The sequence below is a fragment of the Ictidomys tridecemlineatus genome, chromosome 4, assembly GCF_052094955.1.
Source record: "Ictidomys tridecemlineatus isolate mIctTri1 chromosome 4, mIctTri1.hap1, whole genome shotgun sequence".
NCBI classification, from domain to species: domain Eukaryota; kingdom Metazoa; phylum Chordata; class Mammalia; order Rodentia; family Sciuridae; genus Ictidomys; species Ictidomys tridecemlineatus.
In genome coordinates, this window is record NC_135480.1 from 40,135,422 (window position 1) to 40,155,096 (window position 19,675).

General features: G+C 35.2%; 2 protein-coding genes across 2 annotated transcripts; one reads left to right on the forward strand and one right to left on the reverse strand.

The window, feature by feature from the left end:
• Positions 1-1,006: 1,006 nt before the first annotated feature.
• LOC144376769 (uncharacterized) lies at positions 1,007-3,793 on the reverse strand. Its single transcript, XM_078045047.1, has 2 exons — positions 2,950-3,793; positions 1,007-1,412 (listed from the first exon to the last, which is right to left on the reverse strand). The coding sequence occupies exons 1-2, from the start codon at positions 3,442-3,444 to the stop codon at positions 1,392-1,394; spliced, it is 516 nt and encodes a 171-aa protein (XP_077901173.1). The 5' UTR covers positions 3,445-3,793; the 3' UTR covers positions 1,007-1,391.
• Positions 3,794-10,146: 6,353 nt separating this feature from the next.
• Ccdc179 (coiled-coil domain containing 179) lies at positions 10,147-12,943 on the forward strand. The gene is made up of 3 exons (XM_040284594.2): positions 10,147-10,316; positions 11,171-11,215; positions 12,800-12,943. Exons 1-3 carry the CDS (start codon positions 10,272-10,274, stop codon positions 12,941-12,943), a joined length of 234 nt encoding a protein of 77 aa, XP_040140528.2. The 5' UTR covers positions 10,147-10,271.
• Positions 12,944-19,675: the final 6,732 nt, after the last annotated feature.

The following is a 19,675-nucleotide window of genomic DNA, read 5'->3' on the forward strand; positions in this document are numbered from 1 at the left end:
GTTTAATATGATAAATTGCACAATAACCAAAATTAGAGAATATATGAATGAAAAGATCTTTTGTCTCTGTACCCTTGAGTAAAGTTACCTATGATTACATAGGATGACAGGTTTATCATACTTGTCCCCTTCTCATCCCATCCTACTCATGATTTGAGATTTTAAGAATTTTTAGGTATTGCAAAGGAACTCTCTTCATCATGAAAACTTAACTATAAATTAATTTTTTATTTAAAATAAACTTTACTTTGCTTTATTCCAGTAAGAATAACATAAATTAACTGAAGTCTGCTAAAAAATAAGAAGAGTCTTCAAATGTTTCTGAATAGAGCATTACAACACAAAACAGATTTATTTTGCTGGTGATGATGCAATGTTCACAGAAAAATTTAAATGATCCCTTCTCTAACAGGGGTGATTTGCAGGGGGATAGTTCCTTTAAGACCCATAAATTCACATATTATAGTATGAACATAGATAAAAATGGAGAGTAAAGAGGCTATGACTAACCATAACAGAACATACATCTGAAGTATTACATATCTTAGCATCCAGGTACACTCAGTAGTTGCCTAAACATTATTGCTAGGTCCTGAATTTCAGGATTGAAATTTCCCAGTAGGGAGTTAAATGCTAATCTAGATAAATAGTTCATAAATAGCTATTTTTGAGATCTATATCATTCTCCAGAAATAAATAAGAAAGTATCATCATGTCTGGAAAATTTCACCAGATAGAAATGAGGTAGGAAGGGCATTTTCAATCCTTGTTGGGGAGGGGATCATTTAAATTTTGCTATGAAATTGATCTGTGTTGTGTTCTTAAGCTCTATTCAGAACCACCTAGACATACATAATTTTATGTTTAAAGATCTTATTTAGCAAAAACCAAAGTCAGCCGCGCGACCAGCACGCTGGCTTCATACAGGAGGTTCGTAGCATAGAATTTAACTAGTGAGATCAAAATAAACACACAAGACTCAATTACCTTTTTCTTTGGCCCTCCCTCTGGCTCCCGCCTCGAACCACCCGGTGGGGCAGCAAGGCTTACTCAGGACTAGCAGGAGAGAGAGAGAGAGGGCACGCCAGAGAGTGGCCTTTTATTGGGGAATAAGAAATGCAGGGGAAAATTCCATCCAATGAAGGTCGAGGGGGACAGCATTCCAAGGTCAGGGTCAGTGATTGATCTCAGGGTCAATGGTCAGTCACACCCCCACACGGACAGGCTCTCTCACCTGGACAGGGTGGGGATTAGTTTGACACAGTTCAGCCAGAACGACTCACACCCAATCAGGTAGGTGCCCAATCACGTGTGAGAATGGCTTCCCACATATTCCCCTTTTTTTCTCTTAAAAATCAGGCGGTGGTTCACTCTTTCGAGTTTCTGCATTCTTATTCTGAAAACTCGACATCCTATAATTACAACACAAAAGAGAATTAACAGCAAAGAGAACAATTCAATAATGTACCAGGCTGAGTGTTTAAGAATATTTCTAGGATTAAATCTATTGAACTCCTTCAATATTTGGTTAGCCAAAGAAGAAGGATCTGAAAAATCAGCTCTATTATTTTGAATGTCTTGGATATGGTGATGAAGTTCCAAAAGATCCAAGCTATTATTATTATTTTGTCAAATACCTAACAAATGGTTTTTAACCTTCTCCCAATCCCAGAGAGAAGCATTGTACTTGGCAGCTGTAACACACACATATTTATAATGTGCGTGGCATTTAAGCCTTTCTTTAAATTTTAAAGCTGAAAGTTCATTACCTATGTCTATAACAGTCACCTCTAAGGTGTTTAATTTAGTCTCAATCCTTTTATCAATATTTACTTGATTACGCAGAGCCTTGGAAGTATTTTGAGCTAAGTTATTAAGAAATTTTGCATGTTGAATATTTTGAGACAATGTCAGAGATGCAGAAACAGTGGATGCAATGAAAGAAACTAACGCCCAAACACCAACAATTATAATTCCAATAGCATGTTTAGGTCTTGCTAGCTGGGCACGAATTTGCTGCAAGACTTGTAAACCAGTATCAGCATACCATGGCTCTGAAATATTAGCAGGTAATAAAACAAAAGAGGGCTGATGAAGTACCAGCACTCCTTTTCCTCCATTATACCTAGTAATTCAATTGGTTAGGTTACATTTGTTACATGTGACAACATATCTGTCATCTATCCATTTAACTTTTACATTTTCAATAATTAAAACATAAGGAGATTGGGCACAGGCTCGTAATCCATAGCAAGATCCCTCCTTACAGTTCTTGGCAACAAATTTTGGTAAAGGCTTGTCTGTAAAATGTAAGAATTCTGAGGCAGCAATTAAGCGCCAAACATCTTTTTTAATACCACCCTCACTGTAAGTCAAAATATTACTAACAAATCCTGTAGGTGTCATAGCAGAATTTTTTCGTAATTGTCTCTTATCAATCTTTGGAGAGCAGTCTAAAATATACCCACTATCTTTAGACATCTTATGTTGTACAGGAAAAGTATTTACACAATCCATCCATCTAGGAAAGGTGCCAATATCAATTGTAGAACTATTTGGACAGTGGGGTATCCATGGAGGTTTTGTAGAAATGACTGGTTTGTTATGGGAAAGTCCCATCTTAATTACTGATCTAGTATAAGGTTTTAAGTCTCCATAAATAGAATAATTAGTCAGTCTAGGTCTACCAATCGCTCTCTTTTCCTCAAATGATACTTTCAGACAGCCAGCATGTTTATCATGGGACCAACACAAAGGTAATTGGGCACTGTAGCCAGAATAATTAAATCTAGTCACATGATTGAGAGAAATATGACTATCTGTAAATCCTCCCATCATAAATGAGTCATTAGTAAACACTGGAATAGACTCTCCAGTCCACCCAGCTGGGTGTACCAGGGGTGGATCTGAGAAATATGTCCAGTAAGTGTCTGTCTGGTTCCCCTTTACCTGACAGCCCAGCAGGGCAATTACTGCCGCCACCATCAAGACTGGGGTCCTGTTCTTTCCCAGGAGTCGAATTATTCGGGAAGCCTGGGATGTTAGCTTCTTCATGTCTTCCCATGAAATCAGCTTTTCGGCTGGGTCAATCTGGTTCTCTTCATCTTTTTTCAATATCTCTTCCTTTTGAATGGGGGCTTCTCCGGGTCGATCTTCAGTGGCTTGAATCTCGGTTCTATCTCTTCCATGTCTGATTGCACATTCAGGCACCCAGATAGGACGAAAAGCACCTTCTGGAAAAATACAAGCATGACCTCTGCCCCACATAATCACTGGGTCTGGGTCTTTCCATTGACCAGTCTGTAAATCTTTCCACAAAACTCTGCCTAAAGGGCCTGTTATTGTGGGAGACATTTGTCTCTCAGCTGCAGTGTGACCTTCTATTTCACAGTTTGAAAAATTTAAAACGAACAAAGCATGATTGAGGCTATTTTGGGGAGTCATAAACCTATTCCCCCCTTTTACTTTTTGTAATTGAAGCTTAATAGATAAATGAGCTCATTCTATAACTTTGACTTCCATAATCAGAACATAACTGAGCAACCTGGTAGAATGAGCTCCTACATGTTGTTCTAGGATGAGTTTAATAAACTGTAAGTCATAGAAGAGAACAGAAGACAAGAGAGAATGTTTTTGTACTATTCTGTAGGGTGTGTGTGGGTCGGGGTAAGCATTCCTCTCTGGTTAGCTAATAGACTTTCTAATAAGCCATTGTGTTCCCAGGCCTTTTCAAACATTTCAAATTGAAAATAGGATTGATAGGAAGTTAAAATATTTCAATTGAGAGAAAGAGATCTTTTAAGAACAAATACCCTCAAGAATTTTTGTATAAAATTGAGTATTAAAATTTCAGAGATGGCCAGGTGTGATAGTTTATGCCTGTAATCCCAGCAACCAGGCAGGGAGGCTAAGAAAGAAAGAAAGCAACTCAGCAACTTAACAAGATCCTATCTCAAAATAAAAAACTAAAACACCTGGGGTTGTAGCTAAGTGGTTGAGTATCCCTAAATCCTTGGTACAGCAAAAAAAGAAAAAAAAAAAGAATTAGACCCTTATCTTGTGTAAATCTTACAAAACCATATTTAAAAACACATTGCAACTAGCCCTCCATATCCAGGGAGAATTGCATGACAATTACAGATGCCCAAATCCATGGATGTTCATGTCCCAGATGTAGTATTTGTGTTTGAACTCTGAATTACTTATAATGCCTAATAAAATGTAAACAATATATAAATAGTGTTAGACCTATTATTTAGGCAATAATGACAAAAAGTCTATACATACTTTGCACAGACATTTTTTTCTGAATACTTTTATCTGTGGTTAGGGAATCAACAAATGCCTACAATTTATAATGATTATATTAGTTTAAAAACATTACTTATTTCCATGCTCACATTTCACTGAATAATTTTTTGGCTTTTATTTATTTTTATCTGTTCCTCTAGTTATACATGACAGTAGAATATATTTTGATATATTTATACAAGTATGGTACATATTCTTATTCAACCTCTTCATATACACTTTCAGCATCACTGTCTTATTAATCACTAGAGCCACTTAATTTTGTTGTATAGTAATTTTCAAAGGCACATACTTTCAGTCCCATCTTAGTGCCTTGGATTCCAACCTTTTAAATTCTAATTGAACAATGTAACACATTATTGGAAATTTACCTAAAGGCTAGGTACACATTCACATGACATTAGAAGAGTTGTTTGTTTTTTACTTATTCTTTGTGTGTATATCCAGAATATCCTAAATGTAGCTATTTTTTTATTTTATTGATTTTAAGGTAAGCTTTAAAAGACTTCTTTATAATGTCTTTCAGATATCCCAGGGGTGACGTATCCCAAGAGATAACTGCTAAACTTCTTTACCTTGTGCCTTTACTGATTCACCTAATGTGACCCAGCAAGTTTTCAAAGCAAGCATTCCTTAATGTCATTTACAATTAATGTGTCTTCCTGGAAAACTTTATTTCTTAATACAAAGTAATAGAGGAAGGTCTTGGAAGTAGAGACATCATAAGGGATCTGATAAAGGCCAACTCACTCTTTTCTGTGGAATCATTTTGAGGAAAGTGTTGACCTTATATTAAAAACGACCTGATACATGCAGAGGTCAGCAAAGGTAAGAAGACTGAAGCTGCAGAGCAGGTTTCAAACAGCAAAGGACAATTTTAAATGGATGGGTTGATGGTGGCATATTAGGTCCTATAGCTCAAGCAGCTGAAGAGCTGAGTGAAGGAAGCAGAGGAGTGAGAAGAGCAATAATCACCACTGGTCTGTAGGGCTGCAAGGTGATTTGCCTCGCTTTTTCTAATCTCATTTCTCAAGTCTGTCTTTCTCCATAGTTATTTTCCCTTTTTTTTCTCCTTAACTTTTTAAATTCCACCTTTCACTCATAGGTCTCTTGCTACTCCAGGCTAATGCAAAGATGGTCCCTTAAGTAGTTCCCCCATGCTATAATAAAGCCATTTCTTGTGAACTCACTCTCTGACTTCCCTCTTTGCTATGTTCATAACACACGCATCAATTCAAAGGTGACTTAGGATGAGGTCCACGCCTGCTATGATTTCCTGTGCCTTGTGATATCTTTCTAGTCCAGGCCAATTTTTATCTATCTTGAATGGCTTGTTCTGCTTTGTTCTTTGTGGTAGCAGTCTTATGACCTTAATTCTTATTCATCAAGATTTATGTGGCAGCACCACTAGCCCAGAAGTTCACCTCTGCCAGCTCTGCTTGAATCCAGCATTGATTAAGGACCCAATTTATCCCATGGTCAAGAAACTCAGAAACCAGAAGCTCTGAGATGATTTGTAAAAAGTCCCACTGTTTTAGTCAGCTTTTTAACTGCTGAGACTGAAAAACCAACCAAAACAATTGTAAAGGAGGAAGAGTTTACTTGGGGGCTTAGAGTTTCAGAGGTCTCAGTCCATAGACACCCAGCTCCATTCCTTGGTGCTTGAGGTGAGGCTTCTGCCTTCTTTCTGAGACTTCATCATGGTGGATAAGTGTGTCAGAGGGAAGTATCTACAGTGATAATCAGGAGGCAGACAGAGATCTCCACTTGCCAGATACAAATATGTACCCAAAGCCACACTCCCAATGCCCTACCTCCTCCAGCTGCACTTGTCTTCAGTTATCAATTAATCCCATTGGGTGATTAATTCACTAATTGGGTTAAGGCTTTCATAACCTAATAATTTCTTCTATAATCCTTCTTACATTGTTTCACATGTGATATTTACAGAAACAGCTTACATCCAAATTATAACATCCAATAAAACAGACATACAATTAAATGCAAATAAATTGTGAAATGTAAAATGGTAAAGGATATGTTTTGTTACTCCTAGCATCCTAACTATGGCAACTAATTAATGCTTTCCTTGCAATGACCCAATGACCAAGAGACATATTAAGTGTGGCCCAAACTAAACCAAATAGATGAGCAGGTTCACTTCCAAGTGTTGGGAAGAACAAGTGGGTTCTCGTGGAGTAATGGGAAATATGTGAAATTGGTCCCTATTCATGTCCAGATTATAGATTCATCATAATCATAAGGAAGAAAATTATTGATGCCCTTCTTTTATGTAATTCAGTTTTAAAAGGCAGTATTCAGATAACTGAATGATGATTTCCAAATGTATGTTCACATCCTAATCCCTGGTACTTATTTTTACCTTATTTGGAAAAGAGCTCTTTGCAGATGTGATTAAAAGTTAAGGATTTTAAGATGAGATGATTATTTGGGTTATCTTGATGGGCCTGAATGCCATTACAACTTTCTTTATAATAAGGAAGCATAGACAGAGATTATACAGACACAGAAGAGGTGTTGAGAGAAACAGAACCATAAACTATATTTTATATCTAAAAATGGTCAGTGCACAATTTTGATATTTCCATGCTCAGGAAACTGGTAAACTATAGTAAGGTAAAGCTTATCAACTTGAATAGGGGAGTCTTGAAAACATTTTCCAAAATTTATGAAAGAATGCAAGTAGCTTAGGGCATGATGGTTGGTTGGTATGACAATTAAGGTGTTGTCTTTTATCTCTAAGTCTGTTTTTCTATAGTCTTTATAAATCCATGGCTCAGGCTATGCATAGCTTATTTCTCTTCAGAAAAATAAAAGCTGAAAATTTAGTGAACTGAAGTCCTGGTAAAGTAATCCAATAAAGGGAACTGTAGGGAGCTTAGAAGACAGGTGGAGGCAAGAGGATCTTGATCGAACCTTTTTTTTCCCCCTAGCTGTAGTACTCCAGCAATAACCCTTCGCCTGGTGGTAGCAAGTATCTCCAGCAATAGTTGTTTCCAGTTTCCAAGGACTTTCCACACTACCAGAATTGGTTTTATTGCTCCTCCTATCATGCCTGCATATGCCAGATAGTTTCCCCTTGTAAGAAGCCTCTCAGTTCTGAAAGATTCCCCCAAGCTTCACCAGCTCAGCTTGGTATATTAGTGGTCTGATTCCTAACTTATGAGACTCTTCCTCCAAACATCTATATCATGATAATACTAGCTTCTTCCTCCAGGCTTAGCATCATGTAGGAGAGGATGAGTTTACTTGAGAGGACTTTGAGGATATAATTAGTACTAGTGGATGGAAGTAAGAGAATAGCATATTTTATATCAATATGGCTTAGTAGGTTTCATTAATCAGAGGTGTCAAAAAATTGAACAGGCTGGAGCGAATTTCCTATCCATTGATTAAGTAGAAGAACATAAACTGGACAGCCATTAAGTTAAAATTTTGCTGAGAGACTCCAAAGTTTCAAGTGGAATATCAGGGTGGATGATACATGAAGTCCTTTCCATTCCAAAGATTTTATAATGTAATGACAGTAAAATATAATTACAACTATTATTACTGAATAACTGTTAGCAAGCAGGAACTAGATTCAACTCCTTACTTACATTATCTCTGCTGCTTTTAACAACATAGGTTATCATTATTATTAACAGCCCTATGTTATTAAATTTTAACATTTCCACTGTGGAAAAAGTATTTGGAACTCATGCAAGATAATTAATTGGCCAGGTTCACTAAAGTTTTCAAGTGGTTAAGATGGAATTCGGACTTTTGTGGGTGCCACTGCATGATACCTAATGAGTTTGAAACATAATTCTGAAATATTATCTTATGGCTGCCTGCAGGTGCCAGATTCCAACTAAACATTGTTTTATTTCAGTTGAACCACCTTAGTTTCTTTCTTTTTTTCTTTCTTTTTTTTTTTTTTTGTACAAAGAAAGGGAAGAAGAAAGGCACTGAGAAGTGATGAGTGTAAAGTGATGTGCAATAGTTACCTATTCAGCAAACCCTTGATTCTGAACCATACTCCCTGTCATCTGGGTATGCTGCTGCTTGAGCCAGGAATGTTCTTTCATAGTCTGCAGGGCAAACTGACCACTCCTCTATCAAGACTTCTTGGACTCATCTTCAGAAAGAACTAGCGGCTTCTAAATGTCTGCAAGACATGTGTCAATTATTGAGGATCACATTGTACTGGTTTACCTAAGCTGTTCCTAAGTTGTTTAAATTATTGTGAAAGAATTTGATTCATTTTTACCTTCATAGCTCTAACAATTTATGCAATAATAATCATCCGAAACATATATTCTTCAGACAATGTGATATGTTAGAAAAATTTTAAGACAATTTCTGATTTGTGAACATTGACAAGGTTATAAAATTTTTCTAAGCCTTACTGCTCCCAGACAGGGAAGTTTCATAAAGGGAATGGTCAAACACTACATTCAGGCAAGATTATTTAATTTTTCTAAGCCTGAATCATCCAAGAAAATTCTCAGCAATATCTAACACTGTGCAAAAGAGATGTGGTAAGAATCGTCCATTGAATTCAGCAGAAAGATTCTTAATGACCTATTTGAGAGAAATTCCAGTAGAATATTGAGAGTTGAAACAGGTTGCAGAGACTCACATATTATTAAGCTAAAAAAGAGGAGACAGGAGGTACAGGCAATTCCCATGAATATTTTCTTTGAACAGAAGGCATGAGCAACAGATGCAATTAATTGCTGGTCAAAGTGTTTTCTTTTATCAGTTTAAAGAAGAAATTTGAGCAGAAAGTATTTAAATGTATAGAAATAGGCCAAAAAAAGATAGGCTAATAAGAAGAAGGAATAGTGAGAGCTTTGAAGGAAACTCCTGGGAGGAAATGACATGAGAACTAAAATGGAGGCATTTGAGACAAGAGGAGGGGATTCAATACTTCATTTTGATAGGGCTACAGGCAAAAGATAATGTGGACATAGACAAGGTTACAGGCTTACAGGTGGTAAAGAATTGAGGTAGGTTCATTCTGGGATTTAGAAGCAGTTGCTAGCCTAGTACTGTGTGTGATTCAGAGTGAATGCTTTGGAGGAAGTTTCTGGATTTAAATCCTAACTCACCTTCTTGCTAACCAGATAACCTTGGTCCTATTTACTAAACATGCCAGTGGCTCATTTCCCAGGTGATAATCATACAATTATCCCCTTGGCTTATCTAGGGAACAAGTTAGTTAATATGTATAAATTTATCCAACAATGATGAGCATAATAAGCTCTGAGTGGTCCATTGTCAGATTTTTTTTTTTTTTTACTTCTGCTAAAAGTGACAGAGAGAGACTGGTTTCAGATATGTAACAGAGGAAAGACAGTTTGAAGAGAATGTCACAGAACACAAAAAAGAGCTAATGCAACCTAAAAGGAGTTGTAAGCAGTGCTGAGGGCCTAGTTTGTTGGAGATCAAGGAGAAGTAGAGCAGCCAGCCATCTTCACGTCCCCATCTTTCAGCCTGGTCTAGGCAGGCAGAGAGGAAGAAGGCATAGGCAGTTGAGTTGGTCCAAGTAGAAGCTGTGATGGAAGACAAAGCATTCACAGATAACAGATAGATTGAAGTAATAACGGAATCTAAGCCAGACATCTTAGGAAAGGAAGGAGGCACAACAGAGAAGAAACATAAGAGGACTAGAAAAGATGACAAACTGGCATTGTGTGATTTTCTGAGCAGGGAAGCTAGAATATAAAGGATTACAGTAAGCTGGCATTCATCCTTCTGAGACACTCCGTGGACATCAAGGGGCCTTGCCTTCCTGGGGGTGGGACAGAGGGAAAGGGTGGGGCTAACATGGCCACAATAAAGAGAATTGTGATGGAACCAGGTGGGGCTGCTCTTGAGGGCCAAGAGTGGACCTACATTTTCTGGGGTTGGGTTAGGTACTGGATACTCAGGGTGCCCTATGGCTCTGTAACATGTGTCTGCGTGGTACGGAAGATGATCCTGCCCAAGTCTTCCCTGTGAGTCTTTCAAAGCCCTTGAGCCCCTTTGGCCACCATGCAAGCAGGGGTCTACTGGGACCAATGGCGCTTCCAGCCCCCATACTTGATGAGACATTGGGAAACCTTGGGTGAAAGACAAACTAAATCCAGGGTTGTTGGACCCACCTGGAAGGAAGCAGAGAAGCACCAGCTAGCCCCTGCTAGGGGTCAGCCCAGTTCCATGGACTGCTGACTGAGCCACTGAATTGGCCTGGGAGGTGGGGTGGGAATGACAGTCACAGGCCCTAAATGAAGACCTCAGTATTGAAATGCAGAGTAGATTACTTTGGGAACTTCTGGTTAAAAAAATTGGATCAAAGTGGGAGGGGTTTTGAAGGGAGGATTTAGAAATTAGCTGGAGGAGGGGCAACTTCAGAAACCAACAGCCAGTTCCCTTGGTGGCACCACTTCAATCATCCTAGCTTTGCCTGGCTTTAAAATCCAGAGTAAAGGCCAGATCCCTCAGACAAGAGCAGTGTGGCACCACTGAAATCGGGGAGCAGCAGAAACATGATTTTTAAAAAGTGTTTGAAAATGTTTCTCCTCCAAAATAAATCTCAGCACTCTATCTGTGCCCTGTGATATAGTTCCTAACTGGTTCTTTTTTTTTTTTCATAATACCACCTCCATCCTCCCTACTCTTATTTTTACCTTAGATTGTTTTTATTCTTTTGCCCCTTGTGGTGGAGGTGATATTCATTAATTCATTAAGATTCATTAATACTACATAAATAAAACCTAGTGGCAGAGGCTTCCTGTTGTGATAACTGATTTCTCTGCTTTTTCCTGACTTTTGGGTGCTTCTGTGTGTTTTAATTTTACATATTATACAGGAAGGACCAAGAAAGCATCACCCTTCAGATGTTACCGCCAGGCAGGTAATGATTACATAAACTAAAATTATGGTTGTTTCAATGCTGCTTTTAGCTTAATCCTTTACGTGGGGTGATCCGTAACATTGTAGGATTTGTATTAACTAGAGGCTAAGGCAATACCTTTCTTCAGACTCTGCAATCTTTAGACTATTATTGAAATGGTTTCAACTAGGGTAATCTAAATGGCTTATAGTATAATTTTTAATGTAACGTTTGATACATAGGTCAAAGGTAGGTAGCATATATAATTGATATAATATATTAATAAAACATACCTTTAACTTATGGTGTAATTATCCTTGTGTCTCTCTAGGAACTGCCTCCCTATATTGCTCACCTGCATCTCTGTCTTGAATTTTATTTTTATCTATTTATTCCTTTTAACAATTTGTCCCATGTATATAGTGTTGCTTCTTCTTGGTTTTAAATTTTGTAAATACAAAATCAAATAAAATTCAATGTCTGAGTCTCTTCTCCACATTGTGCCCTAAGGTAAGTCTATATTGCAGTATGTAGCCATCATGCCTTTCTTTTCAATTGTTTAGAATTTCATACAAGAAAATATCACAACTTTCTTCCTCTTGTGAGGCATCTCCTCCTGGATGTTAAAGAGCCAGCTCCTATAATGGACAGTACTACTGTGAACATTTGAGTGCATGTCTTTTTGCCCTTTGGACAAAAACTTCATTCACTTGCTTATTTAATGCAGGATTGAAATGGCTGGATAATAGGGAAAGGAAATCTGTCATTGTTTTAAAATAATGACACATTGGTTACAAAGAAATTATACTAATTCACAATCCCACTGGCTGTGGTTACACACGTTCTCATTTCCTCATGATCTAATACTATGTTTCATTTATCTTCAAAACATTCCAGTTTAATGCCCTATGTCTACTTAAAGATGACGTACAATGGTGACATAAAAAAGCCATGTGAAATGCAGTATTTAAGAGGAATAAAGAGTGTACCTGTTTACTTATTTCTTAATATATATATCATATTAATATATATTCTATATATTAAGAAATATACACATATATGCATACATATATATGTGTATGCATATATATGATATATATATCATATATCATATATATATTTAGTTATAGTTGTACACAACACTTTTGTTTTATTTATTTATTTTTATTTTTATGTGGTGCTGAGGATCGAATCCAGGGCCTTGCATGTGTTAGGTGAGCACTCTACCACTGAGCCACAACTGCAGCCCCTTTTTTTCTTATTTCTATAACATAAATCCCTCTGATATTTTAATGAACATTATATTTTAAATACAATTGAACACATATATCCTAAATTGGGGTTAATAGAAATGTGCACAGGCATAAAGTGGGAATTGGGAGTGAATAGTCTCTTTTGAAAGCTCTGCTGATGCTTCAATATGTTTTGTTTACCTATGAACCATACATTTAAAAGAAAGGGGTTTGTCTACTTCTATTAGTTATATAAATCATATGTGTGGATTTATCATTTGTAATGACACAAATGATATTGATATTCCAAAAATAGAATCAGCATGTTTATATTCATATTGAACAGTATTTTTTTCTTTTAATTTTCCTAAAGTCTGCAAATAAACGTATTCAGAATATGAAAAGCCTAAGGAAAGAGAAGAAGAAGTTAGAAAAGAAGTTTGCAACGCCTGCTCCAATTCCAGAACCAGGACTCATAGTAAGTGTCGAGGTGAAACTGAAATCAACAGATACTTAGATGCTATTGACATCCTCATCTTTAACTCATGTAATAGTCACTGTAAATTTTATTTTCCCTCTTTCCTTTAAGAAATTTGTGATTTCTGGGAAGGTACCTTAAAACTCCTCTTATCAAGCTCTCATTATCTAAATCATCTTTGTGCTTTATCCTGGAGGTGATGTGGTTTAATGAAGAGTCTGATTTTTGAAAACATGAAACCATGTTGTTCTGGATTCCAGTTCTTGTTTTGCCATGTTAGCAGACTACCCAAGATTCTTCACTTAAATCTTTTGCATTACATTATTTATGAAATAAATTACAATACCTCCCAACAAATAGTTATTTAGCCTACGACTGAGCATTTGAAATATCAAGAATCTCTTCAGACCAGTCACAATATATTTCATCTTTGCATATCTTTGGCAATGATTTAAAAGGTCTAATACTCAATACGTTTTGTTGTGCCTATGAGTTTTGCAATGTGGTATTGAAGTATATTTCTTGTAATTAGGCATAAAACCCCCCATGACCCTTCTACTTGAAAATCCTTCACATATTCAAGGACAACTATTACTTTCCATCAATTTCAGACCTTTGTTTAGCACAAAAAAAATCCATTTTTTCATCAATTCCTCTTTCAATCTACTATAAAGCCTGGGGCTTTATACAGACAATCATCAGGATCATGTTTGTATTTTGTACAGAAACATTCACTTCTTTTATCAGCTTCATTGAAGTGCAATTGACATATGATAAACTGCACATAAAGACTACTTTTTTATATTTTTGAAATATGTACACTCAAGAAACATTTCCACAACCAAAATAATGAACATATCCATCACCCTGAAATTTTTTTCTTATGCCACCATTTTTTAATTAAAAGAGTTTCTTTTTTTCTAAGGCCATTTAGGTATATAGAAAATTTGAGCAGAGAGTTCCCATATATTTCTTCTCTTCCTCTCACAAATTTCCCTATTATTGAAGTCTTGTTTTACTGTGATTTATTTGTTATGATTGATGAGCTACTATCCTTACTGTTAGCTAAAGCCTATAGTTTATATCAGGATTCATTCTTTATATTGTACAATTATATGGATTTTGACAAATGCATGAAATATCTTGCATCCACCATCACGATTTCACATGCAATAGTTTCTCTGCCCTAGAAATCCCGATTCCTTCCCTTAAACCTTTGGCAACCACTGATCTTTACTTTTTCTGTAGTTTTGCCTTTTTGCAGATTGTCATATAATAGATATCATATGGCAAGCCTCTGTCACTTAAAAATGTGCATTTACAGTTTCTTTATATTCTTCATGATTTGATAATCCAGTTCTTTTTATAGCTGAAAAAGAATTCCATTTTATGGGTATACCAGAGTTAGTTCATTCATTCATATATGAAAAGACATCTTGGTTGCTTCCATTGTTTTTACCATTTCAAATGAAGCTGCTATAAACATTTATATACAGGTTTTTGCATAGTTGTGTTTTCAAATCATGTAGACAAATACCTGAGATTTTGCTGGATCATGTTGCAAGACTGCATTTAGCTTTATAGGAAATTGATAGGAAATAAGTTAAGTGCATCATTTTGCATTAGTGGACAGCAACAAATGAAAGTTTCTGCTGCACAAATTTTTACTAACTTTGTTTTTTTTTTTCATGTTTGATTTTGGACATTCTCATATCTATATAGAGGTATCCTATTATTGTTTTAATTTTCAACTCCCTGGTTATGGGATGTTGATCATATTTTCATATGCTTTTCTTTCAACTGTATAATTTCTTTGGTGATGAGGTACCCTTTCCAATGTTTTAGCCATTTTTTAGTTGGGTTATGTATTTTCTTGGTCTTGAATTTTAACAGTTTTTTAGTATTTTTTGGATATCATTTTTTTTATCACTTACGTGTTCTGCAAATATTTCTCATAGTCTATGAAATAATTTTATTTTCCTTCTTTTAACATTATTTTCCTTGATCAAAACTTTTCTTTTCAAATGACAGTTCCATTCCCAGTTTTCCAAGGAATTTCCATACTGATTTACATGTTGACTGCACCAATTTGCAGTCCCACCAGCAATGTATGAGTGTGCCTTCCCCTCACATCCTTGCCAACACTTATTGTTGTCTTCATAATAGCTGCCATTCTGACAGAAGTAAGATGAAATCTTAAAGTAGTTTTGATTTGAATTTCTCTAATTGCTAGAGGTGATGAACATTTTTTCATATATTTGTTGACTGATTGTATACCTCTTCTGAGAAGTGTCTCTTCAGGTCCTTAGCCAATTTATTGATTGGCTTATTTGTTGTTTTGATGTTTAGTTTTTTATATACCCTAGAGATTACTGCTTGATCTGATGTATGAGGGGTAAAAATTTGCTCCCAAGATATAGCCCCACTGTTCACCTCACAGATTATTTCTTTTGCCGAGAAGAAACTTTTTAGTTTGAATCCATCTCATTTATTGATACTTGATTTTAATTCTTGTGCTATAGGAGTCTTATTAAGGAAGTTGAGGCCTAATCAGACATGGTTACTTTTTCTTCTAGAAGGTCTCTGGTTTAATTCCTAGGTCCTTGACCCACTTTGAGTTGATTTTTGTGCATGATGAGAGAAAGAGGTTTAATTCCATTTTATTGAATATGGATTTTCAGTTTTCCCAATACCATTTTCTGAAGAGGCTATCTTTTCTCCAATGTATGTTTTTGGTGCCTTTGTCTAATATAATTGTAATTTTGTGGGTTAGTCTCTGTGTCCTCTATTCTGTACCATTGGTCTACCAGTCTGTTTTGGTGCCAGTACCATGCTGTTTTTGTTACTATTGCTCTATAGTATTCTTTAAGGTCTGGTATAGCAATGCCACCTGCTTCACTCTTCCAGCTAAAGATTGCTTTAGCTATTCTCTTATTTTTCCAGATGAATTTCATGATAGCTTTTTCTATTTCTATGAGGAATGCCATTGGGATTTTGATGAGAATTGCACTAAATCTGAATAGTGCTTTTGGTAGTATGGTCATTTTGATAATATTAATTCTGCCTATTCAAGAGCAAGGTCTTTCCATCTTCTAAGGTCTTCTTTGATTTCTTTCTTTATCCCTCTCCTAGATCTATACCTAAAGGACTTAAAAAATAGCATATTACAGGGACACAGTCACATCAACATTTATAGCAGCACAATTCACAATAGCTAAACTGTGGAAACAACCTAGATACCCTCCAGTAGATGAATGGTTAAAAAATGTGGCATATATACACCTGGAATATTACTCAGCAATAAAAGAGAATAAAATCATGTTATTTGCAGGTAAATGGATGCAGTTGGAGAAGACAATGCCAAGTGAAGTTGGCCAATCCCCCCAAAACAAATGCCTAATGTTTTCTCTGATATAAGCAGTCTGATTTATAGTGGGGTAGGGAGGGGGAGCATGGGAGGAATAGACAAACTCTAGATAGGGAAGAGGGGTGGGGAGGGGAAGGGAAGGGTGCAGGGTGTTAGAAATGATGGTGGAATGTGATGAACATCATTATCCAAAGGGCATGTGGTGTGAATATACTTTATATACAACCAGAGTTATGAAAAAATGTGCTCTATATGTGTAATATGAATTGTAATGCATTCTGCTGTCATATATAAAAAATCAATTTAAAAAAACCCTTTTCATCATTTTTAATGATGTTCAACTTCTCAGTCACTTGTTTCATGGATGATGCTTTCTCTTATGCACTTGAAAACTTATTGCCAAATCCAAGGACATATAGATTTTCTCCTGTGTTATCTTCTAGAAGTTTTAAATTTCTATATTTTACATGTAAGTCTGTGATCCATTTTGAATTACTTATTGAAAGATTTAAGATCAGTTCCTAGATTCATATTTTTGCATGTAGCTATCAAATTCTAGCAAAATTATTCATTCTCTATTCTGTTGCCTTTCTTTCTTAGTCAAAGATCTGACAATGTATTTGTGTGGTCTATTTCTTGTCTTTTCTGTTCCATTGAATTTTATTCTTTTGCCTGTATAACATTATCTTAATATCTATAAATTTAGAGTACCAATTCAAGTACTATTTTGATAATATTAATTCTGCCTAGTCAAGAGCAAGGTCTTTCCATCTTCTAAGGTCTTCTTTGATTTCTTTCTTTATCCCTCTCCCAGATCTATACCCAAAGTACTTAAAAGGACTTTTTTTTTCATCTCTTTCAATGTTGTGTTAGCTATTCTGGCTCTTTTTCTTTTCTGTGCAAACTTTAAAATTAGTTTATTCATATAAATAAAAGTAACTTTCTAGAATTCTGATTGGTATTGTGTTGGATACATAGATCATTTTCTATGGACCAGACATCTTACTTAATGCTTTTACTACATATATCATCTCTTACTTTAAATCAAACTCTCAATGCTTCTCAAATGAGATCAAAGATCAATTTTGTTTGATACTTTTTTTTGGCTTTGTTTTATTTTGAAGGAATTGTGGACTAATAATATTGTTACATAAAATCAAAATGCTATAGCAGGACCAAATTGTCGTAAAGAAACCTAAATGGTCACTCTAGATTTTTCTACCAACATTGGTCTAGAAGAGGTAATAAATATAAGACTTATACCAGAATCTGGAGCACATAATAATACTACTTTAAGTTGTACTTGTTCTTCTTTTACCTTTTTTCTCTTATATATTTTGCAAATTATATATATGAGGAGCATCATTACTAATACCCTCCTCTCATGATTTATGATTAAATTGGCCTTTGACTAAGTCAATGGTTTGGGTAGAAAATGAAGGCTCATATTCATATAAGTATTGACAAATAGGCTGTGCACAAAACAGAGAATGTATGATAGGGCTAGAACACCAAAATGTGAAAACAAATTTCAAAAAATGGTTTTATCTTGTTTATTTAGTCTATGTTACAAATATTTCTAATTATGTTGCTAATTATATGTATCCATGGTTATTAAAATTATCCTGAAATATTATGTTTATAAGCCTTTGAAACTGATAATGTACATATCTTTTCATTTTCACTTATTTCATTTTTCATGTTGCTCATATCATTGTGAGTCATTTCAAGACTTAATGACTCCTAACAGATGCCTACAATGTTCTGTTTTTCCAGTCACTCACAGACAACTTGGGAAAGAAAATCCCTGTATTTAACATTTATGACAGATCCATTTTGTTCAAAAATGACTTTGATCTTTTTTTTTTAACTGATACATATTGGGTTTTAGAATTATTTCTGTTTACATTATTTGTTGTCTGACTCACATGGAATTTTTTTAATATCATATTCTTCTCCAGGTAAGATTTATTTGATAATATTTTTCATGTTTGGCTTCTATTTGAATGTGACCTTACATTAATTTAGAATAACATTTCTAGCTATTGAGAATTGTTATATGCAATACTATTTACATAAAATATTTCACCCTCTGAGAGTTTTCCCAGATAATTTTCAGTTTGCATCAGCACTTTTTTTTACATCAATTTTAAATGAATTTCTTATTCTTTGTGTATTTTAATTTTGTGTAGTGGTGACCTTGATAAACCTGGAGTCTACAGGGAAGAAACCATGTTCCAGTCGAAACGTATGCATTTTTAACATCAAGTGGCATATCAGGATTTGACTTCATTTGAATAATAAGAGACAGTATTCTGTCATTTCTGCAAAATAAACACAGAACATGCAGTTAATGGCCAAGCTGCAGGCTCTTGAATTTTATTAAACAGCATATTGCACTCCCACTTTCCTTTTGTTTTTGTTTTCTTTTTCTTTTTCTTTTTTGAAAAATTGGAGATTTTCTGCTTTCCAATAATAATAATAATACATAATATATGTAACTTTTGAAATATTGTACTCATTTTTATATATTTGCATTCAATATGTTAATTTTGATATTGAGAATTACACTTTAATAACAGAAAGGCTGATTTCTGCTGCATAGTAATAATGACCTGCCTAAACAAATGTTCAAATGTTTTTAAACAGTCAGATGAATTATTTTTAATATAAATAAAGTCTGTATTGTATGTTGACATAGCAAATAAGATTAAGTAACTACAATCTTTACTTAAGGTAAGATGTGATTCATTTTACTTTTACATATGATAAATAATGATTATATTATGTGTCTTTCTAAAAGATTTACTTAAATGGATAAGTAATTCCTAACTTGCAAATGCAAGAGTCACATTTTTTTTTTCCTAAATTAAATAACTACCAGGGCTGGGAGTATAGCATTCATGAGGCCCTGGATTCAAACTCTAGCATTAAAAAACAAAAACTACCAAAGATTAGATTGATATGAACAATATATTTGGTAACTGCCAGAATTTGATAAGTTGCCACATGTACTTTTAAAAGGAATTCTATTAAAAATCATGGAAGTAACCCCAAAGTGATCCCTCTGTAAGCAAGTAGAGAATAAGAAAAAAATATTAAAAACAATGGTTTTCCAGAAATCAAACACAAGTTAAAGAAAAGAAAAAAAAGAAAGACTTGTGATGCTTCAGATAAGACAATAAGCAAAATGAGATCCATGATTATGGAGGAACATTCTGTATCATGATGCAAGGAAGTTCATAAGCAGAGCACAGCAATTTTCTTCAGTTAAGAATGAGTTATGGGGACTGGGGTTATGGCTCAGCGGTAGAGCCCTAGCATGTGCGAGGCCCTGGGTTTCATCCTTAGCACCACATAAAAATAAATAAACAAAATAAAGGTATTGTGTACAACTAAGAAAT

Coding starts and splice junctions, on each gene's coding strand:
- LOC144376769 (XM_078045047.1), bottom strand. CDS start 3,444: ATGACTCCCCAAAATAGCCTCAATCATGCTTTGTTCGTTTTAAATTTT. Junction 1,413..2,949: donor TTGCCCTGCTGGGCTGTCAG/GTAAAGGGGAAC, acceptor TTGTAATTATAG/GATGTCGAGTTTTCAGAATA.
- Ccdc179 (XM_040284594.2), top strand. CDS start 10,272: ATGTGTCTGCGTGGTACGGAAGATGATCCTGCCCAAGTCTTCCCT. Junction 10,317..11,170: donor ATCCTGCCCAAGTCTTCCCT/GTGAGTCTTTCA, acceptor CATATTATACAG/GAAGGACCAAGAAAGCATCA. Junction 11,216..12,799: donor CAGATGTTACCGCCAGGCAG/GTAATGATTACA, acceptor ATTTTCCTAAAG/TCTGCAAATAAACGTATTCA.